Raw genomic sequence first — 17835 nt, 5'->3', positions numbered from 1 at the left:
TTAACTTTGATTATCACTCAAGATTACTGCAGAAATCAAATGATGACTATGAAAGCCTTTGAATACCATACTACCCACATGTATACTGTGTTTGATACTGTTACTTAGGATCTATGACTATTGAACCAATTGGTAAAGATCAGGTGACATTTTTCTAGGAAGGTAAATTCCATTTCACTAAGGGACTATCAAAAATAGCATCAAATAAGGCCAAATGGGATAATATTTGTAAAGTGCTTGGACAGTGCCTAGTACATGGTAGGAGACATATAAGTGCTTTTTCCCTTATGCCTTTCCATATCAGGATAGTCTAATGACACCATACTGACTTGCAGAATTTAAATTTTCATTTTTTTTCAATTTTTAAATGATAAGTATTATTTGTCATCATTTAATAACTATGACAATATTAATAACAATGATGTAGCAACAACAATTTACAAACTGGATGAATCTCTTTTTTATATGTATGTACAATAATGCTAAACATATTTCCATGTTAGTAATGTTGTGAAGGAAGAATCAGAACAAAAAGGAAAAACCACAAGAAAGAAAAAAAAAACACGAGAATAAAATTGCATGAAAGTTTTACACAATGAAAATAGTGTGCTTCAATCTACATTCAGACTCCATAGTTATTTCTCAGGATGTGGATAGCATTTTCCATCATGAGTCTTTTGGAATTGTCTTGAATCATTGGGAGTAGCTAAGTCTGTCATGGTTGATCATCGCACAATGTTACTGTTACTGTGTACAATGTTCTCCTGATTCTGTTCACATCACTCAGCATCAGTTCATGGATGTCTTTCCAAGTTTTTTCCGAAATCCTCCTATTCATCATTTCTCACAGCAAAATAGCATTCTATTACATTCATATGCCACAACTTCTTGTTCAGTTATTCCCCAATTAATGGACATTCCTTCAATTTCCAATTCTTTGCTACCACTGAAAGAGCTGCTGTAAATATTTTGTATATGTGATTACTTTTCCATTTTTTATAATTTCTTTGGAATAGAGACCTAGTAGTTGAACAAGTGGTATGCACAGTTTTATAGCCCTTTGGACATGGTTCCAAATTGCTCTGCAGAATGATTGGATAAGTTCAATTTTCTTACATCTTCCCCAACATTTATCATTTTCCTTTTCTTTCATATTAGCCCATCTGATAGGTGTGAGGTGGTACTATAGAAATGTTTTAATTTCCATTTCTCTAGTGAGTAGTGATTTAGAGAATTTTTTCATATGACTGACTATAGATAGTCTTACTATAGACTATAGATATAGATGTTTAATTTCTTATTATCTGAAAGATAATAGATCTTTCAGAAGCTTCTGAAAGCTTCCTGTTCACACAGGATTTCAATTTAGCCAAAACCTGAGGCCAAAATTTTAGGTAGCCAGCTATCAGAGACCTTTGAGAATTTCTGTTGTGGTTAGAAAAACATCCACAGGCAAATGTGCAGCCTTCCTTTTTATTGTACACATAATTTTATTTGGTGCTTTCCACATTGAAAATGTACCTTCAGAAATTTGAAACAAGGATGTTTTTAATGGTATGGTGCAGGGTTGGGGAACCTGAAGCCTCAAGGCTACATATGGCCCTCGAGGTCCTCAAGTGTGGCACTTTGATTGAATCCAAACTTCGAAGAACAAATCCCCTTAATAAAAGGATTTGTTCTGTAAAACTTGGACTCCATCAAAAGGCGACCCAAGGACTTAGAAGGCCACGTGTGACCTCAAGGATGCAGGTTTCCCACCTCTGTCTGGGGGAAGGGGGGATGTAGGGGTAAAAACTGAAATGGGGAATAGGGAAGGAAGAAAACTTGTGAAGGGAAGATACAGCTTTTTTTTTATAATTAACCACTAGGCTAAAAAAACACAACAACAACATTGGGATATTGTCATGATACCTGTGATCATTATTTGGGATAATAAAATGATCCAACCCTAGGGTCTATTTGGGATATATTTAAACTTTGATATTAGATGAATGAATAAGGAAAAGGGTCAAAATGAAAAAGAATAGAGTATGAAAGAAGGACACATACGTGCATTCATAAACAGTTTAACATTTGGACAAGATGGTCACTAATTATATCCATATTCAAACTCTAGGCTCATTGACTTCACACTGATTTCTCTCTTTTCCTGTAAAAAAATGATTAGGGAATCAAAATGGTGCCACAGTGAATCCTCAACTTTTAAGTGGGTAATATTCCATGTAAACAGCACAAAAGTCAAAAACATGTATCTTGATATGTTGAATTTATGAGAAATAGGAAATTAAGTTTCTGAGACCACAAAAACTTTAATTTCTTGCTTTAGATTGCTGAAAATACGCTTTTCTGCATAAATTCTTTATAACAAGACATTGGTTCTGATAACATGTACCTTTCTTAACACAGTAACCATTAAATAACCCATAAAATACAAGACACAAAATAAAATTGGTAAAATACAAAACATTTTGCCACTCATAAAGATCTATAATTCTGTGAACTTTTGTGCTAACATCTCATTAAAAAGACACATTATTTCATATAATATTCTCTTTTCATAATACACATCTGCAGCACCATAAATACTATATATCAAATAAACATCTTAAAACTAAAACATTTTTAACCTGACTCACACCTTCCACTGCTTCAGATAGAGTTGTGAGAGTATTGTACTGTATACTATACTGGTATAAACCACTCTAACTTGGTTGCCCTCCAAAAACCAAGGGAGAGGTGACTGGATTTTAGTCACTACTGGCAGTGAGCCTGGGGAGGTCTTGACATCACCTTAGGACTTACACTGTTCATTGGGGGCATAATTGCAACATAAAACTTGAGTTTTAAAGACAAAAATTGAAATATACAACAAATACACAAGAAGTTCTTGACAATGGTAGGGTGATCAAGACCAAGAAAGAGCCTATTAGGATCCAAACTGCTCCGCAAGCTTGATACATCATACCTCTTGTTTCCTCTACTACACTTAGCCATAAATGTGTGTGCTTGCCAGTGTGAAAGTGAAAATGAGGCTACTAACAAATCACACAAATGCTTAAAGTCTGGAAAGTTAAATGCCTAAAGTTGAAAATTTAATATATAGAAAACATGTCTGTAAGGGCTACATCAATACTGTCTCCAGATTCTGATTCTAATCATAGAAGATTGGCTGTAAGAGCCACAGTCACCACTCAACTCAAGTCTCACTAATTAACACTGTACACAGATTAAATCCAAATATTTGTAATCAGATGACCTTTTTTCCTCCTATGTACCCTCTAGGACTCTGCAGCTGCTTGGGCTTCACACAATTATGGATCTATACTTTGTTTTCTCTCACCTACATCTTGTATTATTTCTTTCCCTCATAAACCATTGTTGTTTCTGGATGTTTAACTGGAAGGGCACACTGTCAGCTGTTTAATGCTGTGATGAATTCTGACATTGTGATGGCCTGGGATTGTGTCATATGTGTTTCATTCAAAATGAAAACATAATATAGCAAAAAAAATCCTTATAGTGCCATAGCTTTTATTAGAATGCAGGTCGATTCACAGGTTCCCTACACACACATTGTAACACAGACAACATCAAATGGATTAGTCTTGTTCTCCTCTGCCAGTCCAATAATGAGTTCAATTTCATTTTTCTGCAGTGATCATACTTGGCTTTCTAGACATGTTGAACTCTGAGAAAAGCAAGCCTCCCATAGTGTAAGATAGAGTAGTCTAAACTGGATTGTGGATTTGGGTACAGGAAAGATTGTTAGGAAGTTAAGAGATCATTGTGTCCAAGCTTCTTAGTTTACAAATGAGGTTACTGGGACCCACCGAGGTAAAATGACTTTACCAAGGTCACAAAGTTTATCATTATGGCAGATCTTATCACAGAATAGAGAAAATTACTTTCTTGTGTTTAACCAATTTAATTCTGTATGATGCATATAGAATATACATATGAAGTGGATTTGCAACCCGCCTTTTTGTTGTTGTTGTTGTTCTGCAGCAAATGAAGAGCAGATTTTACAGGAAAAATGAATAGCTAGACCAAGTTGAGAAAACAGAAATGCAAAAACACTTTGTAACTGAAAAGCATGGTAGCAATATGGGGCATAAGGACTGGACCAGGGATTTCATCAGTGTGGGATAATGGTGTCAAACTCAATTAGAAACTATGGACTGCCAAGCCAGACATAAGGATTGATCCCTGTAGGTTTCATATTTGTGTAGAAAGTCCATAGTAACATGATCTATGTTCTATTTTATTTTTACTTATTTTGTTAAATATTTCTCTGTTTCAATTTTTTATGGGGGGGAGGACACTTGAGAGCATTGCAGCCAGAGGGCAGTGTGTTTGACATCTTTTCTTTTGAAGGGGGGAAGGGCAGGGAAATTGGGGTTAAGTGCCCAAGGTCATATGGCTAGTAAATGTTAAGTGTCTGAGGCCACATTTGAACTCACGTCCTCCTGGCTCCAGGGCCAGTGCTCTATTCACTGCGCCACTTAGTCGCCCCAACACCTTTTTATGTAACAGAACTCCCTATATTGATACAGGTCAAGACATACTCTATAACTTAAAAAGAATTACCTAAAAGTGAAACCACTTAAGTTGCTTGGCTATGGTCATAGTTGATATGTGTCAGAAGTGGGACTTGAACCCAGGTTTCCTGATTTTGAAGCCAACTCTTTATCCACTAATGTGGTAAGCTATTTTTAATAGTATTCATGATTCCTTTCTTCTGTGTCCACAGTCACATGACACAAGGGGTCACCTTTGAAGACCCTAGATTTGAAAGTTGCCAAATCATCCCTCCTGCTCCTCGGCAAGTTGAGATGAGGAGGGATCCTGTGCTGGGATTCGGATTTGTGGCAGGGAGTGAGAAACCAGTGGTTGTCCGCTCGGTAACACCAGGTAAGCAAACCTGTAGCTATCCTTCCTCCTTCTGCCTGCCCCTTCTAACCTTATCCAGCTACGAGATGTGGGTCTCCTCCTTGAGCCCAGCATAAGTGTGGCCAGCAAAACAGATCTGCTTATACTTACTAGAGTTGGAATGGTTCTTAAAATTTTCTTTTAGAGGAAATTTCAGTCAGTTGTACATTTTTAAACATGAAATTGGCATTTTTGATTGACCATAATCAAAACTGGTGAAATTTTATCCTTGAACACTGTTTCTTTAAGTATGAACACATTGTAGGAGAGACTATCAGAGAATCATAGATCAAGAGTTGGAAGGGACCTCAGAGGTAATCTAGTCTGACTCCTTTATTTTATAGAAAAGGAAATTGAGACCCATGGAGATTAAGTGACTTGCCCACCATAGTCACACAAGTAATAAGTGGCAGAGGTTGGATTTGAACCGAGGTCTTCTATCCTCCAATGTTCTTCCCACCATACCACAATGCCTCCCAAATAGTTGGGAGAAAATGGAAAAGGGGGAGCAGAAGAAAGGCCTGGGCTATTATTGGTGAAAGAAATTCCAGATGAATTTCTTCTACCATTGTTTCATCTATTAAAGAAATTCTTTATCCATTTCTCTCCTTGACTCCTGTACAGACACACACACACACACACACACATGCACACACACACACACACACACATACACACACACTATAGTATTTCTCTTCTTTTAAGAGCCTTTCACACTGTCCTTAAGGCATCCCTAGTTCTCCCATGCCTTTGCAGAGTTCTGTAGCCGTACTATTTAGAGTTTGTGGTTCCAAGAAAAAAATGCATGAAGGCCTATATTCTAACTTCCTGATCCCAAAGGATCAAATGTTCTGTTCTTCACAAATTCACCAAGAGCTATTCAAGTAAACTCATATTAATCAGTGACTGCCAAAGGTCAAAGTCCTAACTCATCTTATGTCATTTTCAAGATTCTTATGTCCTTCAGCACAGCATATATTTCTCTATAACTGTGGTCCTGGAAAAATTGGTTCTTCCCTCATCTATACATCTGGTTGACTGAAATGATTGATTCATTTTGCTGTACTTGAGACAGGTAGCACATATATAATGAAAAGATAGCTGGCCTTACAACCAGGACAACCTGGGTTTAATATACCCACATACACATAAATATATATATATATATAGATACACACCCACATATATATTAGCTTATTTAAAATTTAAAATTGCACTGTCTTTTGGGATACTGTTTGTATGTATATATGTGTGTAATATATATAATAAAATTATCACTCGACTTTGTGTGGGCCATATAATCAGTGCTTAATACTTCATAGTCTTTGGTCATTTGGCCATCATGAGTCCCTCAGAGTGGAAATTTTGTTCTCCCCTTCTCTGTTTGTATTTTATAACATCATATAATAACTTAACCCCTTTTGTACTTGTTATCCCTTCTCAAATTCAAAATGACTAATGCTTGTGGGAAGGGAAGTTTGAAGTGCTGAGAATAAAAATGAAAATAAAATGATTCCCATTAATATTTATCCTTTAAAAGTTAGATAAAATGTGCTGCTGCCAGGCAAGTGACAAGACATAGATTTTGCTTCTATGGAAGAGAACCCGGTCTGCTTAATGAAGTGCAAAGAATGACTTCTTCCCTGAAGAGCTCCACTGATTCATAATTTGGAAGGAGCAAGGAATTGTGTGCACAGAATTTATGTTTCAAATCCTTCAGCTATCAGCCTGTTGGTTTTTCTGTGGGGAGGAGGTGATTTGGGCTAATGATAGACATAGGTAGTTCCAAAATTGTATTTATAAGTTGATTGTTTGGGACTTGGTTTGTATTTTGCCATGAAAAAAAATGTTATTCATGATGATTAGTTTCCCTGGACAGCCCTGTTTAACTTGGAATTGTACCTGAAATATCATCCCATTCTATTAGTTCCATTGAACTTAATCATCACATATAATAATGTTTCTATGGGAACATGTGTTGATCATTCTCTCTCCCCATCTCACATACTCCAACACATATACCTAACCCTACTGCATCCCTGGTAGATGAATTGGGGATTCCAGCTTTTTCATCCTTAGCACCTTTTCTTGGGTAACCACTGGTAATGTTTTCCATGGGCATCGGACAGACAGCATGAGGGGCTCAAATTTGATTGAACTTTTTTATTTGCCAGACATTGTGGTGGAAAACACCCACTGATCTCAAGGTACTCATTTATCTCATATCTCTTTTACCTGCTATAAAACCCTCCTGGTAAATGTGAACAGATTTTTAAAAAACAGATAAATAACCTATAATCTTGCCAACTCTGCTGACCCAAGCTCTGCCAAGGGCTAAAAGTGGTCCCCATCTGTCCCTTGAGACTGCTGTCACCACCCTAGACAGGTAGCAGTCTCTTACTGGGTCATAACACAGGCTCAGGACAGATCTTCTGAGAGCTATCATAACTTATCTCTAGGCATGCTGCCCACTTCCCTGCACAGATCCCCAGTTTCTTCTTCTTACTTTTTTTTCTGGCTCTCTAATCTCCCCTTTCTACAACTTGCCAAAGGATGGACAGCTCAAACCCTGTAGTTAAAATCCAATCTTTGTCTAAGCCTCTCTCCCCCAAAGACAACCTACACTAGTGTGGGGGTAGGAGAGACGATCAGAGTAAGATGATAAGAAAAACCATTTATTGTCATTTATTTTCCCCTCTTCCTCTTTGCCCCCATTGATTCTATCACAGCAGACTCTCCTGTGCTTAGCAGCACATGCCATGTTTGGAGGGTATAGAGGGAGACCTGGGAAGGTCCTAGATAGTAGAGAGCTCTACATAAAGAGGGAAGAGAGATTTCAACATAACAGCTCAATTAAATAGGGCATCTTCTGGGTTATCCTGGGTCACATTCATATTTTAGCTTGACATGCCTGAATCTAGGGCTACAATTAGTATTCAAAGTAATCACTTCAATGTGGTTGAATTCAAAGAGCTGATTATTTTGAAACAGGTAGTTAGCAAGTGGTCACTTACAAATTTGATTATCCTGATGGTTGCTTTCACAAGTCATTAAAATGAATTCTACAAATGTTTTTATAAATCACTCTATGCAGGTCAACACCACAAAAGTTTCAGTTAAAACAATTGTAGCATGGATATTCTCCTATGGATATGATAAGATTTCTCTATCTCTCTCCACCCCTGACCCCCCTCAAATTAAATATACTTCAGTTTGTCCCATTCAGAGATAAGAGTAATAAAAACATAAAATAGGAAGCAATATGGTTTAGAGGAAAAAGCACTAGACTGGAAGTCAAAGACACCTGAGTTACAGGTCCATTTTCTGCCACAAATAAGCCATGGGACCTTGAACATGTTATGACTTCACTTCTCCAAACCCTCAGTACAAAAGGAGGAGGTTAGACTAGATGGTCTCTAATATCACATTCAGCTCAAAATGTCCATGTTTCTACTTTTATTGACTATATGCTCTGTCATGCCTAAAGACTTGTTCATAGTCATTGCTTCAAAAAATTTAAAAATAACACCATTGACATTTGAAAAGAAAGGCATGGATTGTATCTATATGGGGGCTAACATCTGAATGAAAACTGAAAAATTCAATTAAATGTCAAGGCCATCATATACCTAGGTACATGGAAATAATATTGTATTTCCAACTGAATATTTTTTATTTTTTTTACCAGATCTTTGGTTCAGGCAGATGTGGCTTTATCATATGTAATATAATAATTTTTAAAATAATTTTTAATTTTTAAAAGCCTTGGAAGCCAAGTAAGTATTCAGTTCTTGCATTATAAATGAACATTCAGAGACTGAAGCATTGACTGTACATGTAGAGAGAAGCCCTTTGCTTCTAGAAGAAGCACACTGATCCTTTTGTTATAGAAGATATCAGTTCAGCAGGAGAATTGTTTCCAAGTGCTGATGCACAAGAAATGAGACTGTCAGTGTGTTAACAATGATCAGCTAACTGGTACTTAACTCTCATTTGTCTCCAGGTGGCCCCTCAGAAGGAAAACTTATCCCAGGGGATCAGATCGTAATGATTAATGATGAGCCAGTCAGCACCGCTCCGAGGGAGAGAGTCATTGACCTTGTCAGGTAGCTGATCCATCTGTGACTTTGTCCTGTAATGTACAAGCCTTATTACACTGTCCTGCCATAGAAATTGACAGAAGGAGGTTTTTCTATGGTCTGCTTCAGACCTGAGAAACCAAAATAATACATTCAATTTTTAATGAACATCCAAACATGTGCTGGTAAAACTCCATTATGCACTCTAATGGAGAGAAACCCAAGGTACTTTCCCCTCTTTGATAAAGTATAGGCTTCAACTCATAGACTCTTCTATTTCTATTGCTAGATAAGTTGTTTTTCCTTCATATTTTGTTCCACGGAATGTCAAAGTGCTGTCATTTTATCACCAGAAGTTAAAATAACTTGGGGAGGCTAGGTGGCATAGTGAATAGAGCACCAGCCCTTGAGTCAGGAGGACCTGAGTTCAAATCTGGCCTCAGACACTTGACAAACTTACTAGCCATGTGACTTTGGGCAAGTCACTTAACCCCAATTGTTCTCCAAAATAAAAAAGCCAAAAGAAAAAGAAGTTAAAACATCTAACTTTTGAACTAAACTTGAGTGAAATGTGTAAGAAGAACTATGGGTATTTGTGTATTGTACATTTCTTTGGATACAAATTCATTCAATCCTTTTCACATTCAAGTGTGATCTATTACTAAATTTTCAGAAAAGCAAGCAAGCCAGAAAACATGATGTGTTTGAATGTGCTTAGTTTATTTGTGTAGACATCTTGAAAGTGACTTCACTATTTCATGTGCCTGATGAAACACTAGAAAATGTCATGTTGTATTTTTCACATATGTAGTAAAACATTGATAGGACACACCCTCTTAGGAATACATTGGTATTAAATCCTGACTGAGAATTTAAACAAATGAAAAACAAAATAACTTATTGGGAACTCTACTTTCTACTTTTTAGTACAGTTTCTACTATCTATTTGCAATAACAATGAATTACAGAAATGTATTGAGAGACCATATGGTGTAGTGGGATAAACACCAGCCCTAGAGTCAGAGTTCAAATCCCAGACCTGTGAAATTTTGGTCAAATCACTCTCAGGACCTTAGTTTCCTCAACTATAAAATAAGCAGAAAGGTGTTGGACTAGTTGTGCTCTAACAACCCTTCCAGCTCTTATTCTGTGATCTCATGTGCTGTGGGAACATACTATAGAAGCCTTCAACCAAGTAGCATTTTATTGTCTGTTATGCTCCAGGTATTGGTGATGTCAAGACAAAAATGAAGCAATCCTTGCCTTGAAGGAGCCTGTAATGAATGATCTGTATTCAACTTTTGAGTAGCTATAGACAAAATTTCTAATCGTGGCTGAAATAAAAACTAAAAGGAAAGAAGAGTTGTAAACAGAATTGTAGGTCACTAATATTTGGAATCTAATCTTTCTGCCAGTTAAAATTAATATTTATGTTAGCCCTCTAACTTGTGTTCCTGTCATGTTCTCCCTCTACCAGATCCCATAAAGAAGTGGAAGTCACAGAGTAATGTAGAGATAAAGTTTTCAAAGCAACATCTGAGAAATTTTATTCTCCTGCATGACTTGGCTTGGGCATGGCAAAGGGAATGCTAACAGTCAAACTCAACTTCCCAGCAGCCACATAAGAATTCTTATACCTTCTTTCTCTTTGGATTATGCAGGCATGTTCCTATGCCTCTCCCCTTATCCTTCCAAATTCCTCCCTTCCCAGAAGAACATCTGATAACAGATGCTCTCTACTACATACATCCGTGAATTAACCTGTAAGGTTACTATGGTGTGTTTTTCCATTATTTCCTTTCTTGCTGGATTCTTTTTTTCTCATAGAAGTAGCTATAATTCTCCATTATTGTGTTTTTCTTCTTTCCATACCTTCCCATCTCCAGTCAGTTTTAGTTCCCAGGTAACTAGTCATCAATCCTTAAAATGTTGCTCCATCCCTTACCAAACAGGAATTGGTGGGAACAGAAAAATAGTTCTCATGGTTGCCTTTCAGGCATTAAGTTTATTATTAGACTTCAGGTTCTTGAACCTGAGTCTTTTCTTGCCTGAGGTTCACTTGCCCTGTCCTGAGTCAGTGTATTTCCTTGACTATCAAAGCAGTGTACATTTTTAGAATGGTGAGGTGCATTCTTGAGGGGACCAGGGATATTATAGAGCTGCTCTGAGAGAAGGGCAGACCTAGGAGGCTTCTGTCCCAAGACCAGCTCACCTAATCTAGACAGTTCTTAGATAGGAATTCCTGCCTAACAAATCTGAGGAGGAGGCAAAAATATGGAAGTTTCCCTTTGCTTCTTAACCCAATGCCTTATACACAGTAAGCACTTAAAAGTGATTTCATTCACTCCTCCCCCAAATTGGTTGGAGCTCCTCACCAAAGCAATAGACTCAATCAAGATTCTTAAGAGCCCTTCAGGCTCCCCTTCAGCAGTCAGTCCCAGGCTCATTTCACATTTAACCAACACCCCAGAGAAGACCCTGAACAGATGTATTTTTCTCTGCATTGGGATATGGTAAAGGGATACCCCACGGCTGTACCATGCCTCACAGAGCACACATTGAAATGTTTTGGTGGCCTGGTGAGGGCCTAGAATGTTGCCCAATTAAAGACTGCACCTGTGCAGTCCACTAGGGAAATAAAGCATCCTTTTTCACACCTGAACTAAGAAGGACCACAGCTCCAACATCTTGGAAAACCACAACTGAACTAGATTGAAGGTAATTTGTACATTTTGCCTTATAGTGGGAGTAGGATCACTGTGATATGTAGCCATTAAACTTCACATCCTAAGGGAGAATGAAACAAAATGGCAACATTTGGATTTTAGTCGGACATAACTGTACAACAGAGACAGTTACTAAGTACTGTAAGCCATATGGAAGTGTGTGACAATTTGTTAGCAGTCTTTCCAGAGTCATTCAAGAGAAAACAAAGACCTTTCCTTTCCAGCTATATGCATTGAGAATGGAAACAGTGTTTTTTATCTGTGAACTGGTTAGAATACTAATAAGACTAGCAAAATATGATTATCTGGTTCAAAAGTAGCATTAACCAAAGCATATTTCTTTAAATTATAATAAGTTCATAGAAGATTGCTGAAAGTTCTCTGTACCCACTGCTAAATAAAATTTTAATCCTTATGACTCAGAAAAAAGAGATCTTAGGTCACTTTGATTCTAAGCATAAGCAAGATATAATGAATAGAAAGTTGACCTTGAGCCCAAGAAAGCCTTAGTTCAAGTATCACCCCTGGCACATACTAGCTGTACAACCTTGGCATATCACTTAACTTCTCAGAGCTCTAGGCAACTCTCTAAAACTATGAGTTACCAAGAAGATACCAAACTCCATTGATAAAAATAGTTTCTCCCTGGAAGCTTCTGTCAAGCATGAAATTACAGGTCCAGTCCCCATCCTTAGATGATTTTTATTAGGGTAGTTCTCATTGAGGTGTGTATTTTAACTTGAAGGTTAAGCCTACCTGCTTATAACATTAAGGATTTGAACTACAATTTATCTTCTTTAAAAAGGAGGGAGTAGAGAAAGTATTTAGCACCTACACCGAGGCCTACTGTCTGAGTTTCTGCCTGTTTCTCTTATTAGAGACTGTAGGGAACTAATCAAGTAGCTGGTGGTCTTTTTTTCACAGAATTAGAATGATTGTTTTGTGTCAGTTGCCACTCCAGTGACTATCATTAGTAGCAAAGCTCCTCATGGATTTCTTCTCCCTAATGAGCTTTCCAACACGATACGATGACATTCTCTTAAATAGCTTGTTTCTGATACCAACTTTAATAAACGCAAGCACTGAGGACTCAGAAAAGCTCTTGGCATTAGACACTGATATTTCATTGAGCTTTCTTTCCAGTCTACAATTGTAATGTTTTAATTCAGGATGAGGGAGTTCTTGTGATATAATAGCCCTCCTAAAACAGCATGATGTTGAAGATTTTATCCTTCAAATAAATGGGGAATTCACCCTTTTTTGGCAATCAAGCATCCTCCATAGAGCTCAAGAAAGACCTGATGGTTACTACATTTTGTGTTAGTTTAAAAAATACTGCAACAGCTGGGGTGAATGAGGAAGCTCTAAGTCTTGAGTTCATGTAAGAGTCAAGTGAATCTGTAGGGAAATCTTACCTGCTTCATTTCGCACCCTGCTTTTTTTGGCCTCACGGTAGCATTTAATAGAAGCATGCACGTTTTAGTTTTGAGACCACATTTCCTAAATGACTTTGTGGGCTTATGGTCCCATTGGCAATTGGAAACTTCTCATTAACAAACACAGCATGTCAGTGCTCATTATTTTAAGTTCAGTTTAGCCTGGGTCACTTATATGTTCATCGGGTAAGGTAGTTTGAGAATGAAACCCAAAGCTACAGTTGTTTTTTTCAACATAGGTTTAGATGTGGCATTTACCAAATGTTCGATGGTGAGGTCATTCATTATATTGCATTACATTGGGTTGGGTTGGCAACATAGTATACATTGACATACCTGCATCTCATCCTCTGGTGATATCTCCAATATACACACAGGACAGACCCCAGAAGACAGATTACAAGGATTCCCTGAAATGGAAAGACCACTGTGCCTAATTAAAAACTATATTACCTATGTTCATAGTTTGGCTCTTCTATTTCAATAGGGGACATTGGAAGGGTCAATGGTTCTAAAGTCAGAGGACCGGGGTTAATAGTCCAACTTCCAATATTTACTGACCTTGTGAAATTGGGGCTGTCAATTTAACCATTCTGGGCCTCAACTTCCTTAATCTGTAAACTGAGGAACATTGACTATGAAATCCCTCCTAGCTCTAGCTTTTTTAGACTCTATGAACTTTTATTATGACCAAAGATAACTCACTTCACCTCCCTAGCCTCTGTTTTCTCAAAGGGGGTTTGTGGGAGGGGAAAGGAATAAGCACCTACTGTGTGCTAGGCATCATTTTACAAATGTTATCTCATTCGATCCTTATAACAACCCCACAAGATAGGTGCTATTGTTATCACCATTTCACAGATGAAAAAACTGAGGCAAACAGAGCTTCAGTGACTAGCCCATAGTCACACAGTTCGTAAGTCTCTGAGGGCACATTTCAACTCAGGAACTCCTGACTCCAGGGCTGGTGCTCTATTCACTGTGCCACCTCACTGCCCCAACTATAGTCATTCTTGATCTTCCCCAGCACCCTTCCTCTCAAGTTACCTTAGATTAACTATTTGGCATTTACTTGTATTTTGCCTTTCCATATAAATCATATACACCCACATATGTATACTTACATTGATACTTGTCTCCCCTATTAAAATATATGCTCCTTGTGGGTAGGGATCATTTCATTCTTCATATTTATATCCATAGCACCTAGTATGGTTCCTCTCATATAGTAGGTGCCTGACAAATTCTTGTAGTTTCATTATTAAAGTATATTGTTATTTTAAAAATAGGCCTTTGAAGGGGCGGCCAGGTGGCTCAGCAAGTAAAAACACCGGCTCCAGTATAGGGATGACCTGGGGATCAAATCTAGGCTCAGATACTCAGCACCACACTCAGAAATAACTGGCCGTGTAACCTTGAGCAAGTTACTTAACCCCGATTGATTTAAAAAAAAAATAGGCCTTTGGGTAGGCAGAGTCAAGATGGCAGAGTAGAAACAGGACTTCCATTGGGCTTCAGCTCCCACCACCTCCAATTCATGTAAAAGGTGACTCTGAACAAACTTTGGAGCTACAGAACCCACAAAATGACACAAAGAAGCTAACCTCCCGCTGAGGACAGCCCAGCAGGCTGGCAGCAAGTGGCCAGCGCAGTGCTCTGGGAGCCAACCCCAGCCCCAAGCAAACCTGAGGTCTTAACTCCGGGGTGGCCTGACCAGCCACCGGCTGGAGAGACTTCAGATCACCAGCAGCTGTGGCGGTTTCCAGAAATATCAACCCATAGGTGCTAAGGACACAGTGAGAGGTCAGTGAAGGGTGGACTTTGGGATTCAGTAGTTGGGAGTGCCTTGGCTTTTGCCCCTTGTTGACTCTTCATTGACTCTTGTTGACCCGAGGGGCTGGGGAGTTGAAGTGAGTTATCTTTTGTCATAATACAAGTTCATAGAGTCTAAAAAGCTAGAGCTAGGAGGGACATCATAGTCAATGTTCCTAAGTTTACAGATTAAAGGAGAGAAACGGCTGAGGCATAGCAGCCCTGCAGCCACAGTCAGGTGGCAGCGTCAGCTGCTGGCCTGCAGACTGTAGGGGGACCAAGCGACCAGTCTGAGGGGTAATCACTCCTGCTTTAACTTGCTTGAGTCTGGATTTCAGTCTAGGGCGGAGGTCCTGGGGTGTGTGACCAGCTTGCCAGAGCATGTGGAGGCTTCAGAGAAGGCACCCAACTAATACCTTTGGCAGCTGATAAAACCCCAGCAGTTGGTATGAAGCTCCCCTGCCTGGTAGCAGAGTCCTACTGTGGCAAAAAGCCCAAATATCAAGTAATTGAGTGTCAACATGAGTAAACAAGGGAAGAAAAGCAAACATTAGACTCCTATTTGGGGGACAAAAAGGATCAAAGCATGGAACAGGAGGAAGACAAAGGAGTCAGAACTCCTGCCCCAAAAGCTTCCAAGAAAAATATGAACTGATTACAGGCCATAGAGGAGCTTAAAAAGGATTTTGAAAACCAAATAAGAGAAGTGGAGGAAAAATTGGGAAGAGAAATGAGAACAATGCAAGAAAATTATGAAATGAGAGTCAACAACCTGATTGAAGAAAATAACACCTTAAAAAACAGATTAACTCAAATGGCAAAAGATGCTCCAAAAGGCAATGAGGAGAAAAAAGCCAAATTTGCCAGATGGAAAAAGAATCTCAAAAGCTCACTGAATAGTTCCTTCAGAATTAGATTGGAGCAAATGGAAGCTAGTGACTTTGTGAGAAATCAAGATACTATTAAACAGATCCAAAGAAATGAAAAAAATAGAAGGCAATGTGAAATATCTCATTGGGAAAACCACTGTCTTGGAAAATAGATCCAGGAGAGATAATTTAAAAATTATTGGACTATCTGAAAGCTATGATCAGAAAAAGAACCTAGAAATCATCCTTCAAGAAATTATCAGGGAAAATTGCCCTGATGTTTTTAGAACCAGAGGGCAAAATAGAGATTGAAAGAACCCACCAATCACCTCCTGAAAAAGATCCCAAAAAGTAAACTCCTAGGAATATTATAGCCAGGGTCTGGAATTCCCAGATCAGGAAGAAAATATTACAAGCATCCAGAAAGAAACAATTTGAATATTGTGGAAACACATTCAGGATAATACAGGATATGGAAGCTTCTACAAGGAGGGATTGAAGGGTGTGGAATATGATATTCTAGAGATCAAAGGAGCTGGGATTAAAACCAAGAATCACCTACCCAGAAAAACCGAGTATCATGTTTCAGGGGAAAATATGGTCATTCAGTGGAATAGAGGACTTTCAAGCATTCTTGATGAAAAAACTAGAGTTGAATAGAAAATTTGGCATTAAGATACAAGAAGCAAGAGAAGCATGAGAAGGTAAACAGGGAAAAGAAATCATAAAGAACTTATCAAAGTTGAACTATTTACATTCCTACATGGAAAAACGATAATTGTAACTTATGAAACTTTTCTCAGTATGAGAATAACTGAAGGGAATAGAAATGTATACATACATACATATATATGTCTATCTAGGAGGGTATATGGGCATATGAATACATATGTGAATGTTTGTGTATATATATATATGTGCAAGTATACATAGATAGAGGGCACAGGCTCAGTTTAATGGGAAGGGATCATACTTAAAAGGTGAAACTAAGAGGTGAGAGAGGAATATAATGAGAGGAGATAGGGAGAGACATATTGGGGTAAACTATCTCATATAGAAGAGTTAAGGGAAAATGGTTACAATGGATGGGAAGAACAGGAAGTCAAAAGGGAATGGGTCAACCTTATTTTCATTGAATTTGGCTTAGGGAGGGAATTACATACATACTAAACAGCGTATCTCACCCTACAGGAGAGTAGGAGGGAAGGGAATGAGAGGGGGGATAATGGAAGGGAGGGCAGGCTGGGGGAGGAGGGAAGTTGGAAGCACCCACTTTTGAAAAAGGACAGGATTAAAGTAGAGAATAGAACAAGTGGGAGGTGGGATAGGAGGGAGGGAAATATAGTCAGTCTTTAATAATAATAAGTAAAATAAATAAAATAAATAATTTAATAATAAATTTAATAAGAAGAATTGCTTATCTTCCCAGTAAGGGTGGGTAACAAGGGAGAAAGGGAATGAATCTGGAATTCAAAGTTTTAAAATCAAGTATTTAAAACATGTATACATATATATACTATTATCAATATTATTTTACATGTAAATGGGAAATAAGATATATAGGCACTGGGCATAGAGATCCACCATGCCCTATTGGAAAGTTGGAGGGGGTATGGGAGAAGATATGGGAGAGAGCAGATTGGAGGAGAGGATATCCAGTGGGATTGCTATTTTGGGGTGGTGGGTAGGGGAAAAACGGGGAGAAAATTTGTAACTCAAAATTTTGTGGAAATGAATGATGTAAACTAGAAGTTAATAAAGCATTTGATTAAAAAAAAATAGGCCTTTGTTTCACGTAGGAAATTTAGGTTATGAAAACTGCTATGTTGTTTCCCAAAGGCAATTCAGCCCATTATCTCCTTCCTGTTAAAGAATGGCTCATGAACTGGTGTAAAACTAATGCAGTACCCATAGCAGCTGCTATGAATATGCATGTATAGTTCCAAGGTGGATTTGCAAAATATAATAAACTTTCTTCCTCAAA

The 17835-nt window shown here is 38.1% G+C and overlaps 1 protein-coding gene across 1 annotated transcript in view; it reads left to right on the top strand.

Annotated features, from left to right (window-relative positions):
- Positions 1–17835, top strand: part of FRMPD4 (FERM and PDZ domain containing 4) — a 302625-nt gene that overhangs the window by 121396 nt on the left and 163394 nt on the right. The window contains exons 2-3 of the mRNA XM_069062992.1: positions 4751–4911; positions 8933–9035. Coding sequence (XP_068919093.1) covers positions 4751–4911; positions 8933–9035 — 264 coding nt within the window. The remainder of the gene's footprint in view (positions 1–4750; positions 4912–8932; positions 9036–17835) is intronic.

Source organism: Petaurus breviceps, unplaced genomic scaffold, assembly GCF_028583685.1.
Source record: "Petaurus breviceps papuanus isolate PSGF00001 unplaced genomic scaffold, PetGlider_PUasm1.0 90515, whole genome shotgun sequence".
Classification (NCBI taxonomy): Eukaryota; Metazoa; Chordata; class Mammalia; order Diprotodontia; family Petauridae; genus Petaurus; species Petaurus breviceps.
The sequence above is the reverse complement of the archived record's forward strand: the minus strand, read 5'-3'. Positions and strand labels throughout refer to the sequence as shown.